The sequence below is a fragment of the Typopeltis vanoorti genome, chromosome 15 (genome assembly GCF_054136105.1).
Source record: "Typopeltis vanoorti isolate ZY-2024b chromosome 15, IOZ_Tvanoo_1.0, whole genome shotgun sequence".
Classification (NCBI taxonomy): Eukaryota; Metazoa; Arthropoda; class Arachnida; order Uropygi; family Thelyphonidae; genus Typopeltis; species Typopeltis vanoorti.
This window is the reverse complement of record NC_143563.1, coordinates 9,907,598-9,932,871: the sequence shown is the minus strand read 5'-3', so window position 1 is coordinate 9,932,871 and position 25,274 is coordinate 9,907,598. Positions and strand designations below refer to the sequence as shown.

The following is a 25,274-nucleotide window of genomic DNA, read 5'->3' as shown; positions in this document are numbered from 1 at the left end:
GTGTAACTAATCAAGAAACAAGAGGATGGAAAAATCCAGCTCACAATCTATCGAAAACCAACACATACTGGACGTTACCTGCACTTCTAATCGACGCACCATATTGCACAGAAACTTAGCATAATACATAGAGCGACCAACGTTATCTCAGAAGAAAAATATTTGCTTGATGAACTCACTCTAATATCTCACACCCTAGTAAACAACGGTTATCCGAGAAATATAATCAAAAAGATTCTTTATAGAAACCCTCCACAACAGCAACCTTCTGTCAAGTAATATACATCGTCCATCGTCATCCCTTATGCAGGCTCAGTGTCAACAAAAATTGCCACACTCCTTGAGGCTTTCAACGTCAGAGTTGCTCTCAAACTTATCAAGACAATATACCATATTTTAAAATCACCAAAGAACATTGATGTCTTCTTCAAATACGCCGCTGTATATATACCACATTCCATGTTCCTGTGGATTAAATTACATAGGTCAAACATCTAGAAGCTTGGATATTCGAAAAAAAGAACATGTAGGAGACGTGAATGATAACAGAACAGATACACCAGGATTAGCCCATCAATTCTCGATTTCTAACCACACCATCGATTGGGATAAAAGCTCCATGCCCTATATAGAAGAGTATTTTAGATGTAGAAACTTCAATGAAGCCGCCGTTATACTCCGCTCTGGAGAAAATCTAAACAGAAATTAAGGAGTGATTCTGAAGACATCTCGAAAAGCATAAGTTCCTCAGCTTACTAGAATTTGATTTCGCGAAAAACAATATCTGATACATTACGTCCCATGCTTATGATTTTACGCGTCGGTTTAATTTATTTGACTCTAACTCCATTCTTCTTTTTTACTAGGAAACGTTAATTTTTTGTACCATTACACATGTCCTGAAGAAGCCTGACAAAACCGCTGGTGAAACTTGTAAAACTAATAAAGTCAATTTAAAGTTCCAGTTTAATATTGGCTTTAGTAACAAACAGGAAAACTGTGTTTCATCATTTTGTTGTGATATTTTAGCAGTCGTATCAGTTTTTTCAATATATATTAATTTTTTGGTCAGTCGATCTGTTTCCAAGAAATCATACAACTTTCACTGTTACCTTCCTAATAGTCCAATTTAAAGGCAGTGGAAAATCTTATTGATGAATTATATATTTAAGCTTTATGATCAGTTATAATTTAATTTAGAATTTACCTTCATAATTGATATTAATGGACAAATGCAGTAGTGGTCCAACTGTCTTTTTTTTCCCAGTTAGTATTCTTTACTAGTAATGGTATCTAAGAACTCCTGGCAATTAAGAAACATTCACTGAGATATTTTCAAGCACTTTCACACCAGAATGTCTTAAAACTACAACACTGTTTCATATGCAAAGGTGTATATTTATACCTGGATTTAGGCAATGAATACCAAATCTTTTGACGTTCAGTTATATCTGAAAGCTCTTTCTTTATGTGAGGTTCTGTAGGATTCAGTGACACGTCAGAACTATTGTACACGGAAAAATAATAAGCACTTTGTCACTTTCGTCTAGTAAAGATATTAAATACTTTTCATTTGATAAACACAATATCAAGTTGCATATAGCAACATGGGGATCCTATTGCAGCACTTGTGCTTATGAATGATTTATACACGCTAAGGTATGCACTTGGATTATATATATAGATAGATATCATTTATGTGTATTTAATTTTCTTACCTTCTGTGTCTTCTTAAGGATAAGAACTTTCATTTTCGTTTAGAAGTTAGTATTTATGTCAGGTCTTTTTAAGGTGGTTGCCTTGATAACATTAGCAAGTTAATTCCAATCAATTTCACAACTTCGATCTGCCTCCATGAAAACATCCACTGGCATCCCTTTCGGGGCAACATTTTCTGTGATATAAACGTGTTTAATGAATGTGACTTACATTGAGGTAAGACGCAGTCGTCGAGGTTGCTTAAATGTTTAAGCAATTTCGACCATTTATCGTTTAACTTTTTCGTAAGCTCATTGTGTACAGGAGTTGTAATATTTATTTAATGCTACCATTAAGCCGTGTTAATTGCAGATTTTGGCTTTGAGATAGTTTGTAATTTATTATTTTTACTATTAATTAATAATTTTCCTTTAAGCAAAATTAAAGAAAAATTTTGCTTAGAAAAAAAATTCTAAATTTTTTTTTCTAATTTTTTTTAGAAAATTAGAAACATTTTCTAATTTTCTAAAATGATAAAATTTTCTAAAATTTTAAAAAATTTTAAAATTTAAATGTCGTGGTAAGAATTTTTCACATGTTCATATCCTATAACTATAAGACACCAAAAGAACATTGCTCAGATAAAGTTTCCTCACCTCATGGACAGGAATCCAACTCCTGTGTTTCGGACCAGGGCTTCGTCTATACTGACTGATCTACGCAGGCTAAGTTCAAAAAATTAAATTTAAATAATAAAATATTAGACGCTTAACGAAAGTTCGTCAAAATACTCTAATATCTGAGGAAATTTAAGAACGTTTATTTGATTATTAAAATTAAAAAAGTTTGCATAATACTTTTAAATTAGAAATAGTATTAAATTTTATTTTATTGACTCTCTTGTGGTGGCCTGTATAAGAATAGCTCCATTGCAGCCCATGCATGTTGTACGAGGCGACTAAAATGGGTACCCAGGGAGGGTAATGGATGACAATGCTGTAGCCAATGAAGGTCTAACTGAGGCTCGGCTATTGCTGTCATCCTCCTGCCATGATCAGAGCTCATAGCTCAATAACACCCTATCCTTACATTGTTCTCTACGGATAACGGAGAATATGAAAAGCATCCTTGCTTCGCCCATCTAGCCAAAAACAAAAAAATTCTTAGAAAAGTTTAGTAGTAACGTCATAAAAACTAAAAGCCAGCAAAGAACTTCGCTTTATGTCTGAATTTGTGGAATTGTCATTCACAATTGTAGATGTTACGATGAGGTATCCTTTATTCACTTACTTCGTAATTATAATAGTTGCTATATATAAATTAATTAACTGATAAAAATAAAACAGAAAAATCTTACGCCTTAATTTTTTTAACGAAGGGTTTATTTATAAGATATACTGAAATTTTATTATTTTTAGGACTAGCTTAATTGAAATTCAACAAATCAAGAGATGAGAGTTTTCGAGCTACTTCTGACTTTGGCATTAACTCTTGTGCACAGTAGCCCAGGTAATTAGTGTTTAATTCAATGCTTAATTCAACTCAATGTTCTTTTTTTAAAAAAATAAATAAATACAGGAATGAACTAAAGCTGAGATTACATTACTGCAATTAACGAAATGTTTTCCTATCAGATGTAGATAGAGTAGAATCTTCAAAGTCATTAATATTATTATTTTAACGTTATAGCTAACAAGTCCAAACAAGTAGCCTAATGGCTGTGTGCTTCGCAACTATATGCCTGGGGAAGGAGTGTCCTAGGTTCGATTCCCGTCAGTGACGTGAGGATCTGCAGGATCTTTCTCAGCCTTAGCCAAGTTAGCAGGTCTTGGGCGTGGACAGTAGGGTTTTTTCCCCCGTTTATCCTGGGATTTCTTCATCAGGCAAACCGGCCTCGAGAATTCAACACTACGGACGTAGAATACACCGGGGAGTAGGGCTGATCACCTTATCCTGTGAGCTGTTTGAGGGACGATGATTATGTAAAAGAGGGAAAAAGGAAGATGAGATGAGATAGCTAACATTATTGAGGAATGAATACCTATAACGGGTGAGTGAGTGCTTGCGCCCTTTTGGGTCCATTAAGAAATTTCAGACTTTGAAGAACAATACTTACACATCAACCTCTCCATCAAACTACGAGAAACTTCTACAAATATCTTCGCCCTTGTGGTATTTGCTTTCATGGGAGAAACAATACACAGAATCGAAATATTTGATTGATTTTCCTGAGATCAAACATGGAATGAGGTGTGTTGATAATGATCAATGTGGTGAACATCGCTGGAAAGTCAATGAAACGAATGAAATCTGGCACGATTAAATAAACTTATCTGTGTGAAAGATTTAGCTCTTCCGATAGTATGTGTAACTAAATATCGGGGCTATTAGACAAACAGTACTTATAATTATGTAGATAAGTACTAGGAAAATTAAGTCTGATATCAGAAAAAAATATCTTGCACAGCTTCCTAATTGGCCTTAGAATATCTAAAGTTCCATTGCAGACTAATTGATTTTCTTTTTTTTTTTTGGGAAAGGAAGGTCAGTAAAAGAATGTTGATGAGACAAAATCTTTGCTGGAGCATTTATTGAGGTCAGAATAAATTTTTATGATAGCTAAGCTGGTTTGTAATCTCCACACAGGACTCGAATCAAAAATGAACACTTTATTTCCTTAAAGTATTAATTTAACCTTTTCCTCAATAATTGATAGTAAGATTTCTGAATCAGCAACCAATGATTTTTATTTTTATTTTCTTACTGTTTCACTGTTTGAAAGAACACCCGGTTTAAAACAGTGAGATTTCGATCAAGATATGACTAAAATGAGACAATTCGCGAGTCATATAGCTAAGTGTTTTAGAAATTTGCTGGAATTATTTGGAAAGGAAGAAAAATTATTTTATTTCATAATCGTTTTGTTTTCATGTTTCTGAGAATTGATTGATAGCCGTAATATTAACTTTCCACCTTTAAATATCGGTTTTAGATATTTTTACCCTCTGACAGGTTTGCTTACCCTTTACCTCTGATGACAAAGTAAGACTTCCATTAATCCAAAATCTGCAGTTTTGTGTCTCTTGTTGAATAATACAATCCCATAAAGGTCTTAAACCGTGATTTCAAATCTTGCATTTACTTGATTCTGGATCTGGTTCCTTCTGTGCCTCCTTGTTCACTGTTTGGCACTGGATTTGGGATATCCACTTAAATTCGATGTCCAAACTAGTCCAAACGATTTTCATTCCTTAACTTTGTGTAGTCCGGGCGGTTAGACTAATGGCTATGCGCTTCGCAACCATGCCTCGGGAAGGAGTGCCCTACGTTCGATTCCCGTTGAGGCGCTCAAGGATCTTCCTCAGCCATAGCCAAGTTAGCCGGTCTTGGGCGTGGACAGCAGGGTTTTTCCACCAGTTTATCTGGGGGTTTTCATCCTGCAAGCAGGCAAGCCTGCCCCGTGAACACACACGGATACAGTCATGAATATCGTCCTTAGGGGATGCAGCAGAGGAGTGGCGAACTGGCTGCATTAATACACCAGAAATCCCTCATTAGGAGGGGGGACTCAACCAGTCCTAGAACGGACGAGAAGGAGAGGAACTTTGTGTAATACTGTATTTATTTCGTAGCAGCGAAGATTAATGACGGTTTCAATATTTTTGCGAGTCTTTTTCATTTCTTAATATTCCAATGTTTCTTCAATGTAAGCGTTGTTAAAATTATAATTGTGACTTCTTATTTGTTTAGCTTCGAATTCTGCTTCTTACCAATAATAAAGTGTTTTCTTTTAAAAACAATATTTTTTTTTGTATTTTATTATTATTTTTCTTTAGATTTACCACTAAAAGAAGAAAGTAGCTTAGGTAATAAGTATTAAGCTGTTTAATTTTGCTTGTGTAGTACTTGAGGTAATGACTTACGTATCTGCAGTAATTAGAATTCTGCTTTAATGTACAAGATAAAGAAAATTATTTAAGGAGTCAGGATGGCGTAAGTTTGGAATAAGACGAAACAAAAAAAGTAATTTTAAATTTCAAGATATATATAATGTATTTTGTAAAGGTGAATCTCTTCTCTCAGATTCACCATGACCTCACCATCGGAACCCCTTCGGGAAACGATTAGCTAAAGAAAGTGTAATATCTGGCCTAAAGGAATCGTTACAATTGGACAAACTAATATATTTCTCTTTTTTAGAGGATACGGTCTTCAAAATTCCACGGTTCGACAATTCATTGACTGCATGTGAGGTTTTAAAATTTATTTCTCTCCCATTAACTGCTGCAGTCAATTTTTTTTTGTCACTCTGTTTATAGAAAACAGTACAGAAGGACAATATTTTGACCAAAATATCTACACATATGCTATCATAACGATTAGTTCCGTATATTTGTATAAATAGAGATTTTTTAAAACTTTTTTCTCTTTCAAAGAAGTTACATCTACCCAAAAGTAGACATGCGAATAATAATTTTTTTTTTTTTACATTTTATTTTGTCTCAGATAAATTACATACACAGATACAATAATAATTATATATACACGTGTATATATATAATATTTATAATACATTACAATTGTGAATAACAGATACTTGCAAGTTAATATTTTAAAATGATAATAATAATTTAAAAAAAATATTGATCTCTCAGATATTTACATATATACAATTATCATCTTGAGTAACATTCAGTATATTATTTTACAAGGTTCAGCACTGAGTGCTACATATAATGAGATTTTTTCAATAATAATCATGAAAACAGTTTTTTTTCCTATTTTTTTTAAATAATAATCATTGCAATAATTTACAATTATATAGTTCAGAGTTACACAAGTTATATAATACTACATGTTGTAGTTCAATTTTTTTTTCAAAGTTTGAGAAAGAGTGAATATACAACAGTATTTACACGTATGCAATTAAAATATTATTTTTCCTATTTATCACAAACATACAATGTAAACTCATTATTTAAATATTTTTTAATAATAAGAAAAATTTATTACATTATTTTTTCATGTTACATAGTAATATTATATTAATGATATTATCACATCATAATCAGTATCTTCTTTATTGTTTTATATACTTTACTGACTGTTTTGTTACATTTCTGCATTTGATTATAAGGATTACGTGTAGATGAGTGAGGCGAGTTAATCCCAACCCACTTCGAAGTAGGTGGGATTAACTTGTTTTTATGAAGCTTGGGTTAGCTTTTATGAAGAGAGTGGGATTTAGCCTTCACTATTTATATTGTTGTTACAGTCTGCATGGGATGTAGGTATTGGATGCTGGTGATTTGTGATGTGTATGTTAGTGTTAATGGTGTATTAACTTTGTTGGTATATTTTCCAGAGTTCGTGTTTTAATGTTCTGTTCAACAACCTACCAGGGAATTTAAAACACTATGTGTTTTAAATTTCTTGGTAGGTTGTTGAGTTGCGTGGGAATCTGATGTGATCTCACATAAAACCGTATGAATTGTTGAAGGGTGTAGGGGTGTAAAGAGTTGTTGTTGTTGGTCGTGTTATACGATATGTGTCTCTGTTGTTTCGATAGGTGATGCTGAAGTAATTCCTTGTTAATGTCATGTAGTGTTTTTAATGCTCAGAATTCTTTATATCGCCATGTGCTTATTGGATATTGATTGTTGCGTGTAAGGTGTCCAGTTCACTGTTGACACGATTTTCCTGTGTAGTGTTTCTAATTTTGTTAGGTGGCTGTTTGATGTATTTGCATAGACTTTTATGTCGTATCTGAGTAGATATTCGCAGATACTGTGATATAGGAGTTTTTTATGTTGGATGAAATAATGTCTCTTTAACTTGGAAGAGTTTTGCTGCGATGATCCGGAGTTTGGTCTGTAGGTATTCTATATGTTTTATCCATTTAAGGTGGCAATCTATATAGAGACCAAGGTATTTTGCATGTGTTTCAGGTTTGATTTCGGGACATTGGCAGGTATTTTTGTTGTTAATGCAGGGTATGTGTGACAGTGTATCGACAGTGGTGCTGGGCGCATGATTCTGGAGTTGTGTATTATCAACATCTGTGTTTTGGTGCCGTTGATTAGAATTGCGTTTTGGTGGAAGTATGTTGTGATTTCGTTTAGGTCTTGTTGTGCTTGGAGAGAGCCAGGTTGATGACTGTGTGGATTGCTAGTAGTGCTGTGTCATCTGCGTACTAAAATATTTGATTTCTTATGGCGATGTTATGAACATCGTTAATGTATATGTTAAATAAAGTGGGTGATAATATGGCGCCTTGAGGAACGCCAGGTTTTATTTGTATAACCCGGCTGTGACATATAACTATTTTTGTTATTTGTGTTCTATTTGAGGGGTAGTTTCTGAGTCATGTATGCAGTGTTCCTCTTATACCTACTGAGCATAGTTTGGCGAGTAGTATGTCATGTTCAAGTGTGTCAAAGGCTTTGGTTAGGTCCAGCAGTATAAGGATGGCGTACGTGTTTTTGTCGAGAGCTCTGTTTGTTGTGTCGGCGATGTCTTCTAATAAAGTGATGGTGCTTTTTGTTTTCTGAAAGCCGTATAGGTTTTGTGAGATGCTATTGTACTTCTGTAAATAGTTCTGTAATCTGGTGTGTGTTATTTTTTCTAGAATTTTTGAGATGACTGGTAGTGTAGCTATTGGTCTATAGTTCTGAGTATCGTTACTTTTGCCGTATTTGTATATTGGCGTAATTACTGCAGTTTTTAGTGGTTGTGGAATAATGCCTGTGTCGAATATTATGTTCACGAGTTTCAAAAGTTTTGGATTTATTTGTTCAAAGCGCGTTATAAGGTCTGTGAGTCTTATTTTGTCTATTCCTGGAGTGGTTCTTTGGTTTTAGTTGTAGGATTGCTTCTTTCAGTTCCTGTTTTGTTATGGGTGGAAAATACATCGTTTGCTGTTGACTTTGTGTCGGTAGTTTTTTGCTGATCGTTGGTAGTTTGTGTTTTTTGAGTTTTGTGATATTGTTTGTGAAGGGATGATGGAATGGGTCTGCTAGTTCCTCTTGGTTTGTGTCCTCACCGAAGCTTTTTGCAATAAAATCTTGTGCTGAAGATTTTTTTTTCGATTTACTAATTCTTTGAATGTAATTCATGTTTGCTTCATATTGTCGTTATATTCCATTAATTTTTGGAAGTAGTAGCGTCTTTTTGCTCTACGAATTTTTGTTGTTAGTTGGTTTTTGGCGTTTTCGTATAAGGTTTGTAAACGTGTTACTGGGTAACTTTTTGAGTTTTTTTCATAGATATTTTTACAGCAATACTATTTAGTATTTCGCCATTTATCCATGGATTGTTGTCTTTTTTTCGCCTCAATTCTGTAAGCTTTGTTGCGTTTTTGTATATTTCTGTGAACTTTGGTTGAAAATTCTCATATATTGTTACAGGTTTATTTGTTTTAAGTAGGGAATTCTAGTTTGTATTTATTACATGATTATCGACAATACTCTTTAATATGATCGAATTTTGTGGTGGTGGTGGGTGGGGGGATAGGTAACGTAATAAAAGGAAGTTGAGTGAAAGTAATGATCGGTAATTTTGACGTTAATGACTGATGATGTATATCTATGGATGGTAGCCCGTATGTTGATATTATCAATGCATGATTGTGTTAGTATACTCTTTGAGTATTTCTTCTCTTGTTGGGGAGTTAATGGTAGGGTTTATGTTGTACTGACTTAGTATATCAAGGTATGTTTTAGTGGTTGAATGTGTAGTCAAGAGTATTTATATTAATGTCTCTTATTAGGATGAGCTTATGTGTTGTACGGGGTTCGATGCCCTTTAGCCATGCTTTTAAATCATGAAGAAAGCTGTGTGGATTATTATCTGAGGATCTGTACATTGTGTTTATTGTGTATTTAATACTGTGTTTGTGGCTATTTGTGATTTCCAAAATTAGTGTTTACGCATGTTCGAAATGAGTTTGTTTTTCAGTCACATTGTATTTTCTTTGATAAATGCCACGATGCCACCTCCTCTTTTGTTTTGTCTGCATCAGTTTAGGTTTGTTAATTATTAATGTTATATGCGTAAATCTTTTTGTGTCGTTTATTGCAACTTCGGTCAGTATTAGTGCATCTATGTTTGCCATGGTGTAGTTGAGCAGTGTTATCAATGTAAGCCAGTGTTTTTTATACTTCTTATGTTTGTGTGTATGATAGTGAAGTTGGTATTCGTGGAAATATTGTCTGACCATTTCTTCAAAGACCTTGAAGTTTATATTGTCTGACTGGATATGTTCGCCTATGTTTGAGATCTCCATTATATAGTTTTTAAGTGATTTCTGATCTTATTCTTAAGGATGTGAAGAGTTAGTGTATTATATTGGTAGGCTGTGTTGGTCGGATTCACTTGTAATTATATAGACTCGAGTGTTTTCGTTCTTTATTATAAATACCTGTGAGTTCTTAGTCCACAGGAACTTGTAGTTTTTCTCTGTTTTTGTCTTTCTTGCTTGGTATAATAGATTCTTAAAGTATGGAGTCCAGTGTTCATTTATATAGATTGGTGTTGAAAGTATCTTGTCAGTTAGGATCGTGGTTGTCGGCCTTGTTTTTTTGCTTGCTACAAGAATGGAGTCTCTCAGCCTTCTGTTGGTAAAACGAGCGATGATTGGTGTCGGTCTCTCTTTGTTTTTTTGTGGGCCTCGGTTACTAGAGGCGATGTCTGTGGTTACGACTTGAATGCCAATTGAATATTTACATACTTATTTAATAAGTTAATATTTTTATTCGTGATATTTTTATATTACATAGTAATATCATTACATTATGCATAGTAATATTAATATATAATATCATATAAAATATTATTACTTTATTACACTATATACAGTAGTAGTAGTCATATTTTTCATAATAATGTTATTACATTTTAATTAGTAATTTTAATATTAGTTTTAATTGATTTTTTAATTAATTTTAATATTTTCCAGATCTTTGTTGTTAATGTTGTTATCACTGGGTACTGCGATACCCAAACCTGTCGATGTTCAATAATTGTGATGTCAGGTCTATTGTGTCCCAAATGCCGATTAGTTTTTATTCTAAAGTCCGAAAGACTTTTTGCTGTTTCATTTTCCTATTTTACTGTCTCTGTCTCTATTTTATGCTGCCAGCAGTTATCAGAAGGAGGAAAGCCATATTTTTTTGCATACATGCCAATGGACTATTTTGGCCACTTGATCATGGCGGTATTTATAGTCAGTTTGAGCTATCTAGTTGCAGACACTAATTAGATGTTCTACAGTCTATTATACAGTATTATCAGTATTATATTATCACTATTATATTATACAGTATTATCACTAAACGTGGAAAATTCCACGTTTAGTGATAATATATTCGAATCGTTCATTATTGACTATTAAAGTTATTTTCCATGATTTCGCAGCAGCCAGAAACGAATGTAGGTGTTTGCTAATTCCAAATATTTGTAGTGATTTTAGGATCCAGGAGTGTGGGAGGGAATCGAATTTTTTCTTATATCTCTCCATGATTAAGTTAGATTTTCGTCTTTTTGAGTTTCTGAGAATCATTTTATTAATAAGGATCTGGTCTTTTGTTCCTCTAGATTTTTGAAAATTGCCTTTTTGTTCAATCGGATAAATCTGATTATCTGATAAGTTGTGGTATATGGAATGGGCTATGATTGCAGTTAACAGCTGTTAACTGCAGTTAACATAGTTGTCAGGCAATGTTATTGGACGATAGTTACTTGGGTCTGCACCCTTATCCTTATCTTTCATGTAGAGGAAAGTGTGCCCAGATATCATCCAGTCTTCCACTGAGCCTGACTGCAAATTGATTTGTATATTGATATAGACTGGTTAGATGCTTTAACCAAAATCCACGTTGTTCGTCTTTGTCAGGTGCAATCCAGTTTTTTAATTTTCTAGTTTGTGCGCTGACCATTTCTTTAGTGATAATAACATTTTGCAATTGTTTTTGTTTCATTTCTGATTCTATTTCCTCTGATGAATGATTGTTTACATTTGTATTTCTCTTTGGAGACTGAAAGAATTGACAAGAATCGATGTAGGATGTGTCGAAACTGCGTAGTTTGTACATATTAGTTGATTCTTGCTTCATATCGTTAAATATTCTTTGCACTCGCAATAATTCTTTATTTTAGCTCGTCAATAACTTCAGCTGATTATTTCTGTTTATGAGTTGAGTTTGCTTCTGATGCTATTTTGTTCACCCGTTCTTTTCCAAAACTGTAAATTGCTCTGTTCAGATCGAAGTTTCCGACTTTTTCACAAACGAATTTTCAATCGCGTAGATTGCATATTTGGCTTTTTCTCTTGTAGTTTGCAACGAAGTTTAACTGAAATCATATATGCTGTGATGCATAACAGTTGATTTATTTTCTTTCAACGTTTACTTGTAATTCTTTTTATCACAGCATTTTCATCTAAGAGGAGCGTCTTTAACTTAGACTTATGTAGGACGTTTAATTGTGGAAGTATTATTCTGTCATTTATGGCGTTCATGTGCCCAATATTGGTTTGTACTTCTGCCAAAACATTCAACAGTACGTCGTCAGCTTGATGCTTACTGTATTGAATTCCAAAGTTAGATATAGCTACCTCTTGATGATTTTTTGTTACTGGATCTGATTGTTTATTATAATTCTTGTAACTCAAGTATAAATATTTTGTTGTGGAAAATGAAATTGGTTTGTTCCATAAGTCTTTGTTCTGTTATTGCAGATTCTGGTAAATTCGTTTCCAAATCATGTTCATAAGCATATTAAAACCCCGTTTTTTGGGAGTTGATCTGTAACAATATTTCGGATCTTCATGAAATAAAGAGCCAAAAGGCTTCACTTCGGCGATGTTAAAATTATTTAAATTAAGGGGATATTTAATCCCACATTATTTCAAAGCCGAATAAGAAAACCCACCTTTACAACGAAATGGACCACGAAAACCACCTTTACAACGAGTTTCCTCGGTATTGTACCATTCAGGTGTTTGCTCACGCTTGGACTCGCCGAACTTTTATAGTTTGCTATATTCGGCAAGAAACTGTTTGATTTCTATCTTAGAGTTTCTTATTCGGCTTTGAAATAATGTGGGATTAAATATCCCCTTCATTTAAATAATTTCATATCTTCATTTTCTTCTATAGCCTATTTTCCCTTTAGTTTCATCAGTTTGTTTTCAGCTTTCTGCCCTGGTTGCCTAGATGGGTCCTGTAACCAGCTTATTGCCCCTTGTCCATGATCCTGAACATCTGCAGCAGTCTTGGATGATCCAGACGTCGTTTGATCCTTTATGGATAACTTTTTGCTTTTCACCATTGCGAAGATGAGACCTTTCTCACTAGAGCTCTCTCACTATGCATCCAATAATAAGTTAATAATTTACATAAAACATTCAGAGTAGCAGTAAGACCACTTATTTTTACCTTTTCGTTTTGTGTTAATTTTAGATAGTAATTTTCGCTATTAACTCATCACTGGTTAGACACAATGCGAATGTACTGAAGCGATGATGAGTTACTGTGTTCTTTTTTAAATACATTTTTGCCGTTACAGAATGTGGATTGCGATCAAAGTACCTGGACCGTCTGCCTAAAGAAAAGAGAGTAAGATCGGCAGGTGAGTATAACAGTAATTTCTTTTCATTTATCACCCATAGGGGGGGGGGGTAAATGAAAAAAAAATATTCTTAGTGTGGTTAATACGCAGGATAGTGTGGTTAATACGCAGCAGCCGCTAAGAATATTTTTTTTGCTGGGAAAGGGGGGGGAAGGAATAGAGAAAATCTCTCTTTATAAAACGCTATAAAAATCCGCATTATATTTACAAGGTGAGTTATCTAAAATCTTTTTGTTGTTGCTGCTGTTGTTTTTGATCTTCTTCTTAAGACAAAGCATCTGCATTCTTGAAATCCTACTTTCTGTTTTAGTCGCTGCATCTGTTTTTGCATAATTCTTAATTACCTTAAATAATCCTAATAAACGTCCAAGTAGCGTTAGAACTAACCCATGACGCTGCAGAGAAAACGAAAGTAAAGTGAATTTGTATGAACAAAACTTCATGGTTTGTTCTTTCAAATGAACTTTTCGGGATTTTCGGGAAAAGTTAAGGACGAACTACATTTGTACCTCTACGTGAAAATATCTTCACGGCTACAGCCAATTTTCGATATAATTCTTGGCAGCATACCAATAAATTATATTACGCAAAAATGTATTATGAATTTCGCACAAATTAAATTTCAATATGTTTTTGTTAAAATAAAACATTTCAAAGGACAAAGTTAAGAAATTGATGTGCAGTGCTTATAGATATATATTCAGAGGAAACTTCAGAAGGGAATATGTCCACTTGAACTGCAATGCGCCTCTCACAGTGTCATACATTGCTTAACACCAAGTGATGGGAGTCCTTGAAGCAAACTAACCCACTACTCCAACTTAAGAGCAAGGATAAGGCATAAGGAGAATTTCGACGAACAATGCGTCTCCCTATTGCGTTCCAATAATTTTCTATGGGGTTCAGATCGGAGCAGTGTGATGGCCACTCGATTGGATTCTCCAGAAATATCTCCAGTGCTCGTGTACGTCCATAAAAATGAATTCTTCTCATACAGCACAGCGGAAAATCGAAAATGATGTTGAGGATATTCGTTGCAATACCAGTTCCCCTCATAGTCCCTTTTTCCAGTACTTCTAGCTTCGTGTGTCTGTCCATTAGGAATAATGCCTCCCACACCATGTCCCTAGCACAGCAGTATCTATCATTTTTAAGAACATTTTAGCGACGGTTAGCAGTATCACTTTCATGACAGATCAAGTGTCGTCTACAGTCATATGAAAGACTAAAACAACTATCATCTGTAAAGAGTACATTGGCCCGTTGGTATCTTGTCCAATTGATATTGATAGAACCACGGAAAATGTGCTCTACGATGAGCTGTCGATAAAGGGACGCAGACTAGAGCTCTTCAGGCATAGGCATATGTCGTAGATGCCTTCCCAAAATTTGTCGAGATATTCACGTACTGGAGTTCGAAACGAACCAACTTGCAAGCTGATCTGCCGTGGTGCGTCGATTATGTTTTGCTGTTATAATCAAACGTCTGTCTTCGTGTTCTGATTGAGTGATGATGACCTCTGGAAACGTCTGGAACATATTCCATTGGTTTAAAATCTCGAAGTCTTGCAATATTGAGGTTTTGAAACATCGAAGTTTGCAACTTTATTCTTTCACAAAAAGAAAGTCCTTCAAGCAGAATTCGTTTAGCGGTGCCTTTCGCAATTCATCCTGTTGAGTACTACCACGTGATCCCTTTGCACGTGTTTTGAAAATTGGAATATGTACCCGCTTTCTACTTAAAATCATCACTTATACAAATTGCCACAAGCTGATTCGTGTGAATTTTGTTTTGTATTGGCAGCATTGTGTATTTCACAAAGTCAGAATTCAGGATGACTGGAGTGGAATCCCGAATTACAAATTATTGTAGAATATAGCTGTCAGTATTACAGAAAAATGTATCCACTAAATATTTCCGATATGAAGTACTTCAGACGAGACTAAAAATTACTCTTGTAGAAGAGACATTTGATGAATAACAAGCGGGAGTCAATCAAAATAGAGCCGCCTGACCGATTCATATTTTCACATGAAGAAAAATAATTGAGAAATCTTGGGAATATTATTATCTGGGACCTCCAGGGAGAGAGACCAAGACTCATCGAGGGAGGCTATAAATCACCTAAACCAGCCGTCACGCCTTTCCTTAAATTCATTCACACTAGATGCACTCACTACTCCTGACGGCAAACTATTCCACTCACTCACTGCTCTTTGAGAGGAAAACCTAGCTCTTATCCCGTTCTTCTCTGTGAACAAACTTACCTTCCATATAATGAAATATTTCATCAGATGATGATATCATATAACACCCGTTCAGAAATTTAAAAACCTCTATCATGCAATCTATCCTCATAATCTAAATCCCATAATCCAGATATAATTTTTGTAACAGTTCTTTGTACCCTTCCCACAGCTTCTTTATCCCATTGGCGCCTGGGAGACCAAATCTGCGCCCAATAATCCAGGTGTGGTCTCATTAAGGCCTTTTAGAGGCAAAACGACATTCTTATCCTTATAAGTTAAGATTTTCTTCAATATCATAATTATCCTCTGAGTTGTATTTGGAACTTTTGTTATGCCACCTTTGAACTTCAAATTCCTATCCACCATTACACCAATATCCTGTGCCTCCTCATTTTCTTATAGCATAACCCCGCTAATATAATATGCCGCTGGAACTCTAATCACGCTAAAGTCCATAACTTTACACTTACAAACATGAAACTGATAACCATTTTCGTTTGTCCAAATTTCCACTCCAATCAAATCATTTAGTAATTGCTGAATATCAGTAGCATCTTGATTGCCTGCTTATCTTCGCATCATAAGCAAATAATTGCACATCTCCTGCAAGATCCTTCCTATATCTTTAATGTAGAGATTGAACAACAGTATCCTAGGGACTGAACATTGAAGTATACCACGGTTTTTTTTTCTTTTTTTTAATCTTTGTACTGGTTATGGGCAGTACTACCCTTACATCACCACCAGACATCTAGTCCAGACTTGATATAGGCCTAAGCCATTACAAGTGTTTTATCTATGCCTGTTCTATTAATAGTTATCATTGTAGTCATACTCTGGTGGCAACGCCATGCCACCAGTGTGCCCTGAAGGGCCCTCAAGGAAAGAACTTTTATATCCTTTCTGCGTAAGCCCAAGCTGTTTTAAGTCCTTATAACTATCTGCGCTCAATACGCCATGTAAAGAGATGGTGGCGCTGGTAAACCCCGGAGTTGCCCCATGCTCCTCCCGTATCTTACTAACTAGGTCTTGATTATTTTTATAATATTTTACTTTATTATTATGACTATAGGCTATCACCTGGGCATCAAATACCCAAACGTCACCATCTCTTTTAATCACTAAGTCTGGATTACTCAAACCCACGGAGGTCCAATAATGTCGTTCCACCACGGTCTACCAACTTTTGTTCTTAAAAGTGTTGTTCAGAATGGAGACTACGGCATCATGCATCCGCATGCGGACCCCATGGGTGTGGAAGCAACACTGGGCTATATGAGACAATGTCTCACTGTATTGGCATCCAGCCCTACAGTTGGAGTCGTCACTACCCCATCGAGCTGTGTGGGCTCGCGTAAGCTGGGCATTGATCCTCGTCCTGATAAGGTCAATATACTCGAACCCAGGAAAAAAGTCTGGTGCCATTCCTTACCCAACCATGCTGGGAAGGCACTGTTCTGTAGATAGTGCTAAAGGAGCACTATCTACAGAACAGTGCAACAGAGATGCCCACCACTTGTGTTCTGTGGGTGGTGACTCAATTTAGGTACCTAGATAATGGGACCAGCCTTTAGCCCGCCTAAAGTCTTCCTATATTAATGGGCTATAGAAAGCCTCTCTGCAGATAGGGGAAGAAGAAAGTTCGCGATTCTTGACAGCCGCAGGCGTGGGATGAGCCATCTAAGTGATGGAACCCCGAGCCCATCATCCTCCACCCTCGCGTGGAACTATGCAGTCAGGGTGTCAGGCGGCAGTCGGAGCCATTATCTCACGGCTGAAGAGATAACCCTGTCCATTCGGGATAGTACCGAGATATATGTCCTACCAAGCACCAACGTGTGGTAAAAGCGAGGTAGGAGATAGTGGAAAAGGGGAAACAGTCTTTGCTGGGGCTTGAGAGGAGCTTTGCTCAAAGAAGCGATCAGAGCTTCTAGGATAGAAGGGACAGAAGGCCTTCCCTTTGGGGTGAACATGATACAGAGGTATCTACACTCTTCCAGGATGGTCAAAGCATGCAACGGCCTCCCGTGCAGGGAAAACTCTATAGTCTCGACCTTACGCTTCTTGTAGTGACCAGAGGGGACAAAAGATAAAGAACAGGACTTCTCTACATTAATAGAAAGGCCTTGAAGAGAGAAGAAGTAAACGACCCGGTCAAGGAGTACCTGCAATCCTATCTTAGTAGAAACTACGAGAATAAGATCGTCATCAAAGGCCATAGCATTAAAGGAAGAAGCGCCTAGAGAATCCTATATGGTTAGGAAGAGAATGAAGAAACTCATCTACGACGCATTTAAAGAAAAGGGGAGATTGAGGATCTCCCTGAGAACACCCCACACCGTGGAATAGAAGCTGCAAGGGACCCTGTAGTGATAGTGATGGAGCTACCCAAGTATAGCTCCATAACATAGGAAAGAAAGGGTTCTGGACATCCAGCAATAGACAGCGCTCGAAGGAGAGCAGAAACGGAGACGCTATCAAAGGCCTTTTGGAGGTCAAGCGACGCCAGAGAGAAGAGAAGAAAGAAGATATATATTCTCGGCACAGCCGTTCGTAGGGACAAAAGCTCTCTGTCTGTATTCATGCTGTATATGTTGTTGAAGTCGCTTAACTAATATTTTATGATAGAATCTAAGTAACACAGGGGAGATGGTAATAGGTCTAAAGGCTGATGCACAGCTTGAAGTTTCTTTCTTCGGAATGAAGATAGTTCTTAAAGCATGTAGGTATGGTAGTATTGCTTTACTGGAAAGGAGAATGTCCCCTATGTCTTGAAGAATCTTCAACAGCACCTTCCAAAGCCTGGCACCTTCCGAAACTTAGACGCAGGAAATCTATCGGGTCTGGAGACCGAGAAATTGGATAGAAGGGCTGCTTTAATCTCCTGGATGGAGACCGGCTGGTATGTTTGAAAGGCAGGAATTGAGCTCAATATTGTTGGTTGGTCATCATAATCAGGGAAGTGTGGAGGTGGAGCAGAAAAGGCTTTACTCCAGAATTTAACAAAATCATCATGCAAGTCTGCTAGAGGTGGAGGGAAAGAACCGTCAAGGATGGTTTTGGCACATTGCCCTCTATTTTTTTATAGAGGGCCTGCATAGCTGTATAGGCCCTCTTTGTCTGCGTCCTATTTGACATAGACGTAGGCTGATGTTGAATAGGCATGAAGTGTTCGGAGAATTCAACATGGACGTAGTCATTTAACTGATCTGTGATAGCCATTCACAGAAGGTGAGTCTGGATGAGATATTTAAGAATTTGATGGTTATATTCCGGAAGAGGAGGATCATCTAGAGATGATGTCAGTCTGAGAATCAAAGCCGCTTCTTCAACAGAAGGATGGTGTCTGGAAGATGGAGAGGCAGGGACAGGAGATACTGAGATATTACCTGTCCCTACCTGTGGTGGATTGGCTGCCAATTCTTGAACCAAGGCTTTGTAACTGGCTTTCCGTCTATGACACTTGATGGCACCCAAGGATCTTAATGGGAACACCTTAAATAAAGCCTCATTGATTTTCCTTATCCCTCGACCCGTTAACTCGATAGGTGCGATGCACGCCAAGGCCGACTGTCATGGAGAATTCAAAATCGCAGACCTGACATACGAAGTGTCTGAGATTGGGAACTCCTTGACCGCCAGAACAAGCATGATGAGAACTTGAAGAAATGGGTTGATCACAGTCCTTGCAGAGCTTGCTTTTAACTTTCTTCCTGAGGACGGAAGCAGGATCACCTCCACACAACAAACAGACATCTTGATTCACACGACGAGTTTCCTGGTTCCGGCCTATAAGAATCGGAGCCTTCACCTGATGAGTTATTGCAAGGGAGGAAACTTAACCTACCAGGGCTGCTAAACCTGGATGGGAGGAATAGCGTAACAGGCCAGTCAGTCACCCGAAGGTGTTCAGGAATCGCCCCTAGGGGGCCGCCTACTGCTGCACTTGCGAAGTGTGTAAGAGGATGTGCAAGCCAAGACAAGAACGCTTCGGGTTCCCAAATTCTGGCAGATTTGGGAATTAAATCTGGCAGATTCACACTCACTGTATACCTTTTTTTTTATCTATCTGTCAACCATCCTCTGATCTAACTCAAGAGTGTATATTCCAATCCCTTATTCACTAGTTTTTGCAATAGAGTTTCGTGTGGTATCCTATCAAATGGCTTTGAAAAATCCAACATTATCATAGTGACCATTCCCTTTATCTAACTCAGCAGTACCATAAAATATGAGCAATTTGCTAAAACATGACCTTCCTTTAGTAAACCCATGCTGCTTCTTGCAGACTATAATTTGTTTGTTTACCCATTCCTGTATTAATTCTTACCAACCTCTAAAATCTTCACTACCACACCAGTGATACTGATAGGTCAGTAGTTAGACACATCAGTTTTTGCACCATTCGTTTAGCAAACGGACTGATATTCCATCTGTCCCTATTGAGAAATTCTTATCGAGGTTATGCAACAGCTCTTCAACCTCATTTTCATGAACCTCTAACTCGTCATCCAATGTAGCAGTAGCACTCTGCACCATGTTACATACACTGGTTGCTATATCTTAGCAAAGTGAGCACTCTTTATTTGAACAATCTCATTGGCTTCTGTCATTAGAATACCACTGGCTTTCATTAAAGTTATTCTTTCACATTCACTCTTTCTTTTCCTTGCGGCATAACGATAAAATTAATTTGGATTAACTTTAGCTTGTATGGCCAATTTCTTTTCATACTCCGAGCGACGCCATTGAACTCAATACAGTGTAAAATCTCTTGTGGTGAAACAGAAGTATTATTCACCTATATCGATTTAGATTACAATTAGAAGTGTATATAGCTTATTTTAATGTAATAAATTTTATAATATAATGTAAATATAACTGAATGTAGGACCACAAGCATTTGTAACAAAAAGGTTCAGACAGGATTATGATAATAAACTGAAGATCAACAACAGTCTCAAAAGGTCAATGCATTTTAGAAGTTTTGCCACCAAAACCTAACCTAACCGTGGGTGACGTCAGTTCGCTTCCAGAAAATCCGGGAAGTTTTAGAAGGTAAGCCAAGGGACGTCCAATGATATAAAAGGTGAAGATGGGGGGGGGGGGAAGGCTCTCTGTTTTTTGGTTCCTGTGGAAAGATTTTCGGGGAGGAGAAGAGCCGGAGTCCCGCGAGCAGTTGACCGGGAAATCGTGGGCAGTTCGCTGGTCGGAGAGGCCGTATTTCAAGGTATCCTTCCTAGATTTCTTCGACGAATGCACACATCCACGTGCATGCTGATTTGTCGCAGCTAGAGCATTTCCTAAAATCGTCAGAGAAATACACTTGTCCGATGAAGGAAATTGCAAGACGACTACCGTCGGATAGTGCCCGATCACAGCCGTTGCGCAAGATTGAGAAAGGAACCAGCAGAATTCACCCTTAACCCTTTTGGATCCAAGACTGTACATGGTATTGTGAACTAGTAGTAAATTGCTTTATGTTAATAGTCTAGATTGTGTGCACAGACAATAGATATTGATTCCGTTTAACTAATGGCATAATGTGTTGAAGAGGTCCAAAAGCCGAACATGAGTTTGAATATGCTTAAGATATACTGTAAACTTGAATAGTGCTTGTTACCTAGTACTTAGAACGTGTATAACATAATATTCCTTATATTAATAGGATAGAGAACACAGATATGGTGGTTAAAAATCTATCCACGTGTCTACGAAGTTAAGTGTAATAAGTTTCTTTTTTTATTACCTTATGTGAATTGCCTTACTAAATATGTGGAGAATGAGGCACGTCATATGTCCCATTGCCTTGTATATTAATTGTCTTACTTAAAATAAACATGTTTGGTGTTGTTAATAGCTTGCCTGATCTTTGTTAGCCGATGCACTGTCTCATAAAAAAATAATCGAGTGAATAATTCGGAGTTTCTTGAGGCAAAGATTGATTTAAGGGTTATTATAGGTGCTTAACTAAATTATTCTCATGTATGTAAAAGAAATAAAAATTATTTTACACAATCCTTAATGGTGGAGTCGTTAACAAAAATAAATTTTTAAAGATTAATACACTTGAATTATCGCAACTTAGATTGAGGATTTTGCTCCAGTCAAAGGCTTTTGCTCAGTCTACGTTACCAGCACGTGTAAGAGTATACTTTACGACATTGAATAGGGGAGGGGGTGGGGGAAGCTAAGTAGATTACGAATGGACTGAAATAGGATAATAGAATTATAAGTGAACTTGAGATAAGAGCATAGAGGCATTTTTCTAATAGCTCAAGCAGACCCGAAAATAATGAATCAAAAAGGGAACTTCATAGAAGAAAAAAAGCAACATTATAAGCATGAATAAACATAAACAAACTAGTAAATAAAATTACGTATATAAAAACGTTACAAATTATACATTATATATATACAGGGTGTCCCAAAATTCACGCAAGATTTAAATTTAGCGCCATTTGTGCGGTAAAATGTTGCCAACGAGAAAAAAAGACAGCGTGACAGCTGACAGTTCAGGGTTGTTAAAAATGACCACACACCGCGAAGAGAGTTCGTTAAATGCATTATGGAACAACAACAAGTGGATGCTTATTTTTCGAACAAAATCATCTTCAGCGATGAGGCTCATTTTCATCTTGATGGCTTCGTGAATCAACAAAATTGTCGCATTTGGGGTTCAGAAAATCCACCAGTGATTGTTGAGAAACAAATGCATCCACAACGTGTCACTGTTTGGTGCGGATTTTGGGCTGTAGGCATCATCGGTCCATTCTTCTTCGAAAATGCGGTGGTAAGGCAATAACAGTTAATGGTGCTCGCTATCGCGACATGATAATCCAGTTTTTTTGCCTAAATTGCAAGATATGGATGTGGGCAACATGTGGTTTCAACAAGACGGTGCCACATGCCATACAGCCCGAGAAACAATTCAATTACTGCATGAGTCATTTCCTGGTCGTGTAACTTCCCGTTTTGGTGATCAGAATTGGCCGCCCAGATCATTGACTTAACGCCGTTGGACTTTTTTCTTTGGGGTTTTTTGAAGTCTGAGGTTTATGCTAACAAGCCCACGACCACCCACGCCTTGAAGGAGGAAATTGAGTGCTGAATCAACGAAATTCAGCCACATTTATGCAAAACGGTCATGGAAAATTTCAAGAAAAGAGTGCGTATGTGCCAGCAAAGCCGTGGAGGCCATTTACCCGATAAGCTATTCCATGCATAACCCTATACTATATACTTTATGAATCAATAAAATAATTACAATTTTTAATTAAAAACCTGTGTTTTCTATCAAAATTACTTCATGCGTGAATTTTGGGACACTCTGTATAAACGTTACGACAGCATGCTTCGTTAAAATGCTTTGACAAATGATCCAAACAGCAGACAAAGTCGGTTCTATTGCTGAATATGAAGCGATCGAGAATCTTCAGTTTTTCTTAATCTGGTCTCATGTTTTACACAGATAGAGGAGGTTTACTTCTTTCAAAGAAATTCTCGTTTGGTGATACTGATGCAGAACCCAATAGTTGGCCATGGATGGTAAGTACTAATTTCTTCAATTTAAACCAGCAGAATAATTTCTTAAATCAAGGCTCTCTCTTATGCATTATGACAGGAATTATGTCAATTAGTGTCATGAACCAAATCTAATAATTCATTTAAATGAAAAAACTTTTAAAATAAAGTTGACTTTTTAATAACTGATTAAAAAAACAATTCATAGGATGCCCGTGTAATCTGCTTTGTGGACCGCACTGTAATCATTTGATTAAAAGAGTTTTCAATTTAGTGATTTAAACTGTTAGGCACTTCTATATTTATGACATCTTATAAGATGTTTTTAAATGCTTAGGTTGCACTCTACTACGTCGAATCCCGAGGAAGCTCTTTCATCTGTGGTGGGGCTCTCGTTTCTAGCAAATATATCGTGACAGCTGCTTTCTGCTTTCACCATTTGCATCTTGTGTAAGTAAAATGAAAAAAAAATTCTACTTTCGCATTAAAAACTAATAAATGTGATGTATCCCATAGCCCAATTTTGGCTCACTCCCTAATCAAACAGTAATTTGTCTTAAGCATCTTTCTTGTTGCAGGAATTACTCGTATAACTCTGAATGCATTGAGGCTGAAGAAATGTCTACCCATGGGAAAGATTCCCGTTTTGTTGTCTATTTAGGGTCGCAAAAATCCAATGATGGAGCCATGCATGAGTTGAAAAATGTGATAATTCATCCTAAGTATGCTTGGTTTCAATATTACGATGACATCGCTTTGGTGGAACTATTAGAAGAAGCCACTCTCAGTGAAAAGGTGTTCCCCGTTTGTCTTCCTTCAGCATCCATGATGCGATCATTGAGCGATGAAACGAAAGGCGTTGCCATAGGATGGGGAGAAACCGAATTTGGTAAGTTACACAGAAAACAATTCTTGTATCATCTCTCTCTCTCTCTCTCTAGGACCTATTTTTTTTACTGTCTAACTGGACTTTTCTCATTAGGTGGAGATTACAGCAAGGCACTTCATCAGGTGGAAATCCCCATTATATCGAAATGTAAATGTTATAAGATCTATAAAGATTACAGAAATATACGTTTTCCAGATGGCGTTATCGATACTTTATTGTGCGCTGGACACATGAAGGGAGGGAAGGATATATGCATGGTAAGAAACCTCTAATTCGTATATTACCACCATTACAAAATATAAATGTACCTTTTGTAATAATAGGAGCCTGTGTAGCTCAGTGGATGTGGCGTTTGCACACCACGGCGCTTGATCGCATGAAGGAAGACTTGATTTCGACTCTAGTCGACAACTAGAGGAAATTTTTCTAAGCCTTTTTTTCGACCGGTTCCCGAGTTTGTCGATCTCTGGCACGGCAAAGCGGGTTTTTCGTCCCGTAAACTGAAGAAAATCGACCATAGAACCCACATTATTTCAGACATTAAATACGAGTGTTAGGGTTAGGGACCACGGGATGGCGGCACTTGTTGAGCCGTCACTTTTCACTGCGTGCCGCTTAATTAGTGATAGCCTTGGGCCCGCTATCTCTGATTGGCTACCAGTGAAGACTGAACTGCGCACTGACTCTCCGAAAGTTAGATAGGGCTAAAAACGGTCTCGCCTACTCCCTATATATACGGGAATAAAAAGGCGTTAGCTGATTTTTTTATAACCTTTTGTAATAATACCTAAATCTAATAAATACAACTAAATACAACCAATAAAAAATTAATTAATTCAAAAATTAAACAAGTAAACACTATAAATTATAGACCTGATATTTAAGTTTAATTTTCTGATTTTATAATTGATCTGCTTGTGATATTATTTAGATCCTTCTCCAAAACTTGTACTTTTGCAAATGTTTACGTCTTCCATTTAAAACTTAAATACTAATAGCAGAATATTTTTCTTTTAGGGTGATTCTGGGGGTCCTTTAATGTATAAAGAGAAGAATGTCTGGTATGTGATTGGTATTGTTGTTACTGGCTTTAGATGTGGTGAGCCAGGATTTCCTGTATTGTACACTCGGATTTCTTCGTACGTGGATTGGATTTATGCCAACATAAAGTAAACTTGAAGATAAAAGACATCTGTTCATTGATGAATAGGTGGATGCTAGCTCCTGACGTCTGAGCTCATATCCGGTGGTATTTCCTCCTTTAATGTAACTTCCCATTCTCTGT

General features: G+C 36.6%; 1 protein-coding gene across 1 annotated transcript; it reads left to right on the top strand.

The window, feature by feature from the left end:
• Positions 1–1,888: 1,888 nt before the first annotated feature.
• On the top strand, positions 1,889–25,274 carry LOC150098366 (venom protease-like). The gene is made up of 8 exons (XM_090405706.1): positions 1,889–1,935; positions 3,117–3,207; positions 13,264–13,326; positions 23,048–23,124; positions 23,438–23,550; positions 23,679–23,989; positions 24,083–24,246; positions 25,007–25,274. The coding sequence occupies exons 2-8, from the start codon at positions 3,150–3,152 to the stop codon at positions 25,160–25,162; spliced, it is 942 nt and encodes a 313-aa protein (XP_090261832.1). The 5' UTR covers positions 1,889–1,935; positions 3,117–3,149; the 3' UTR covers positions 25,163–25,274.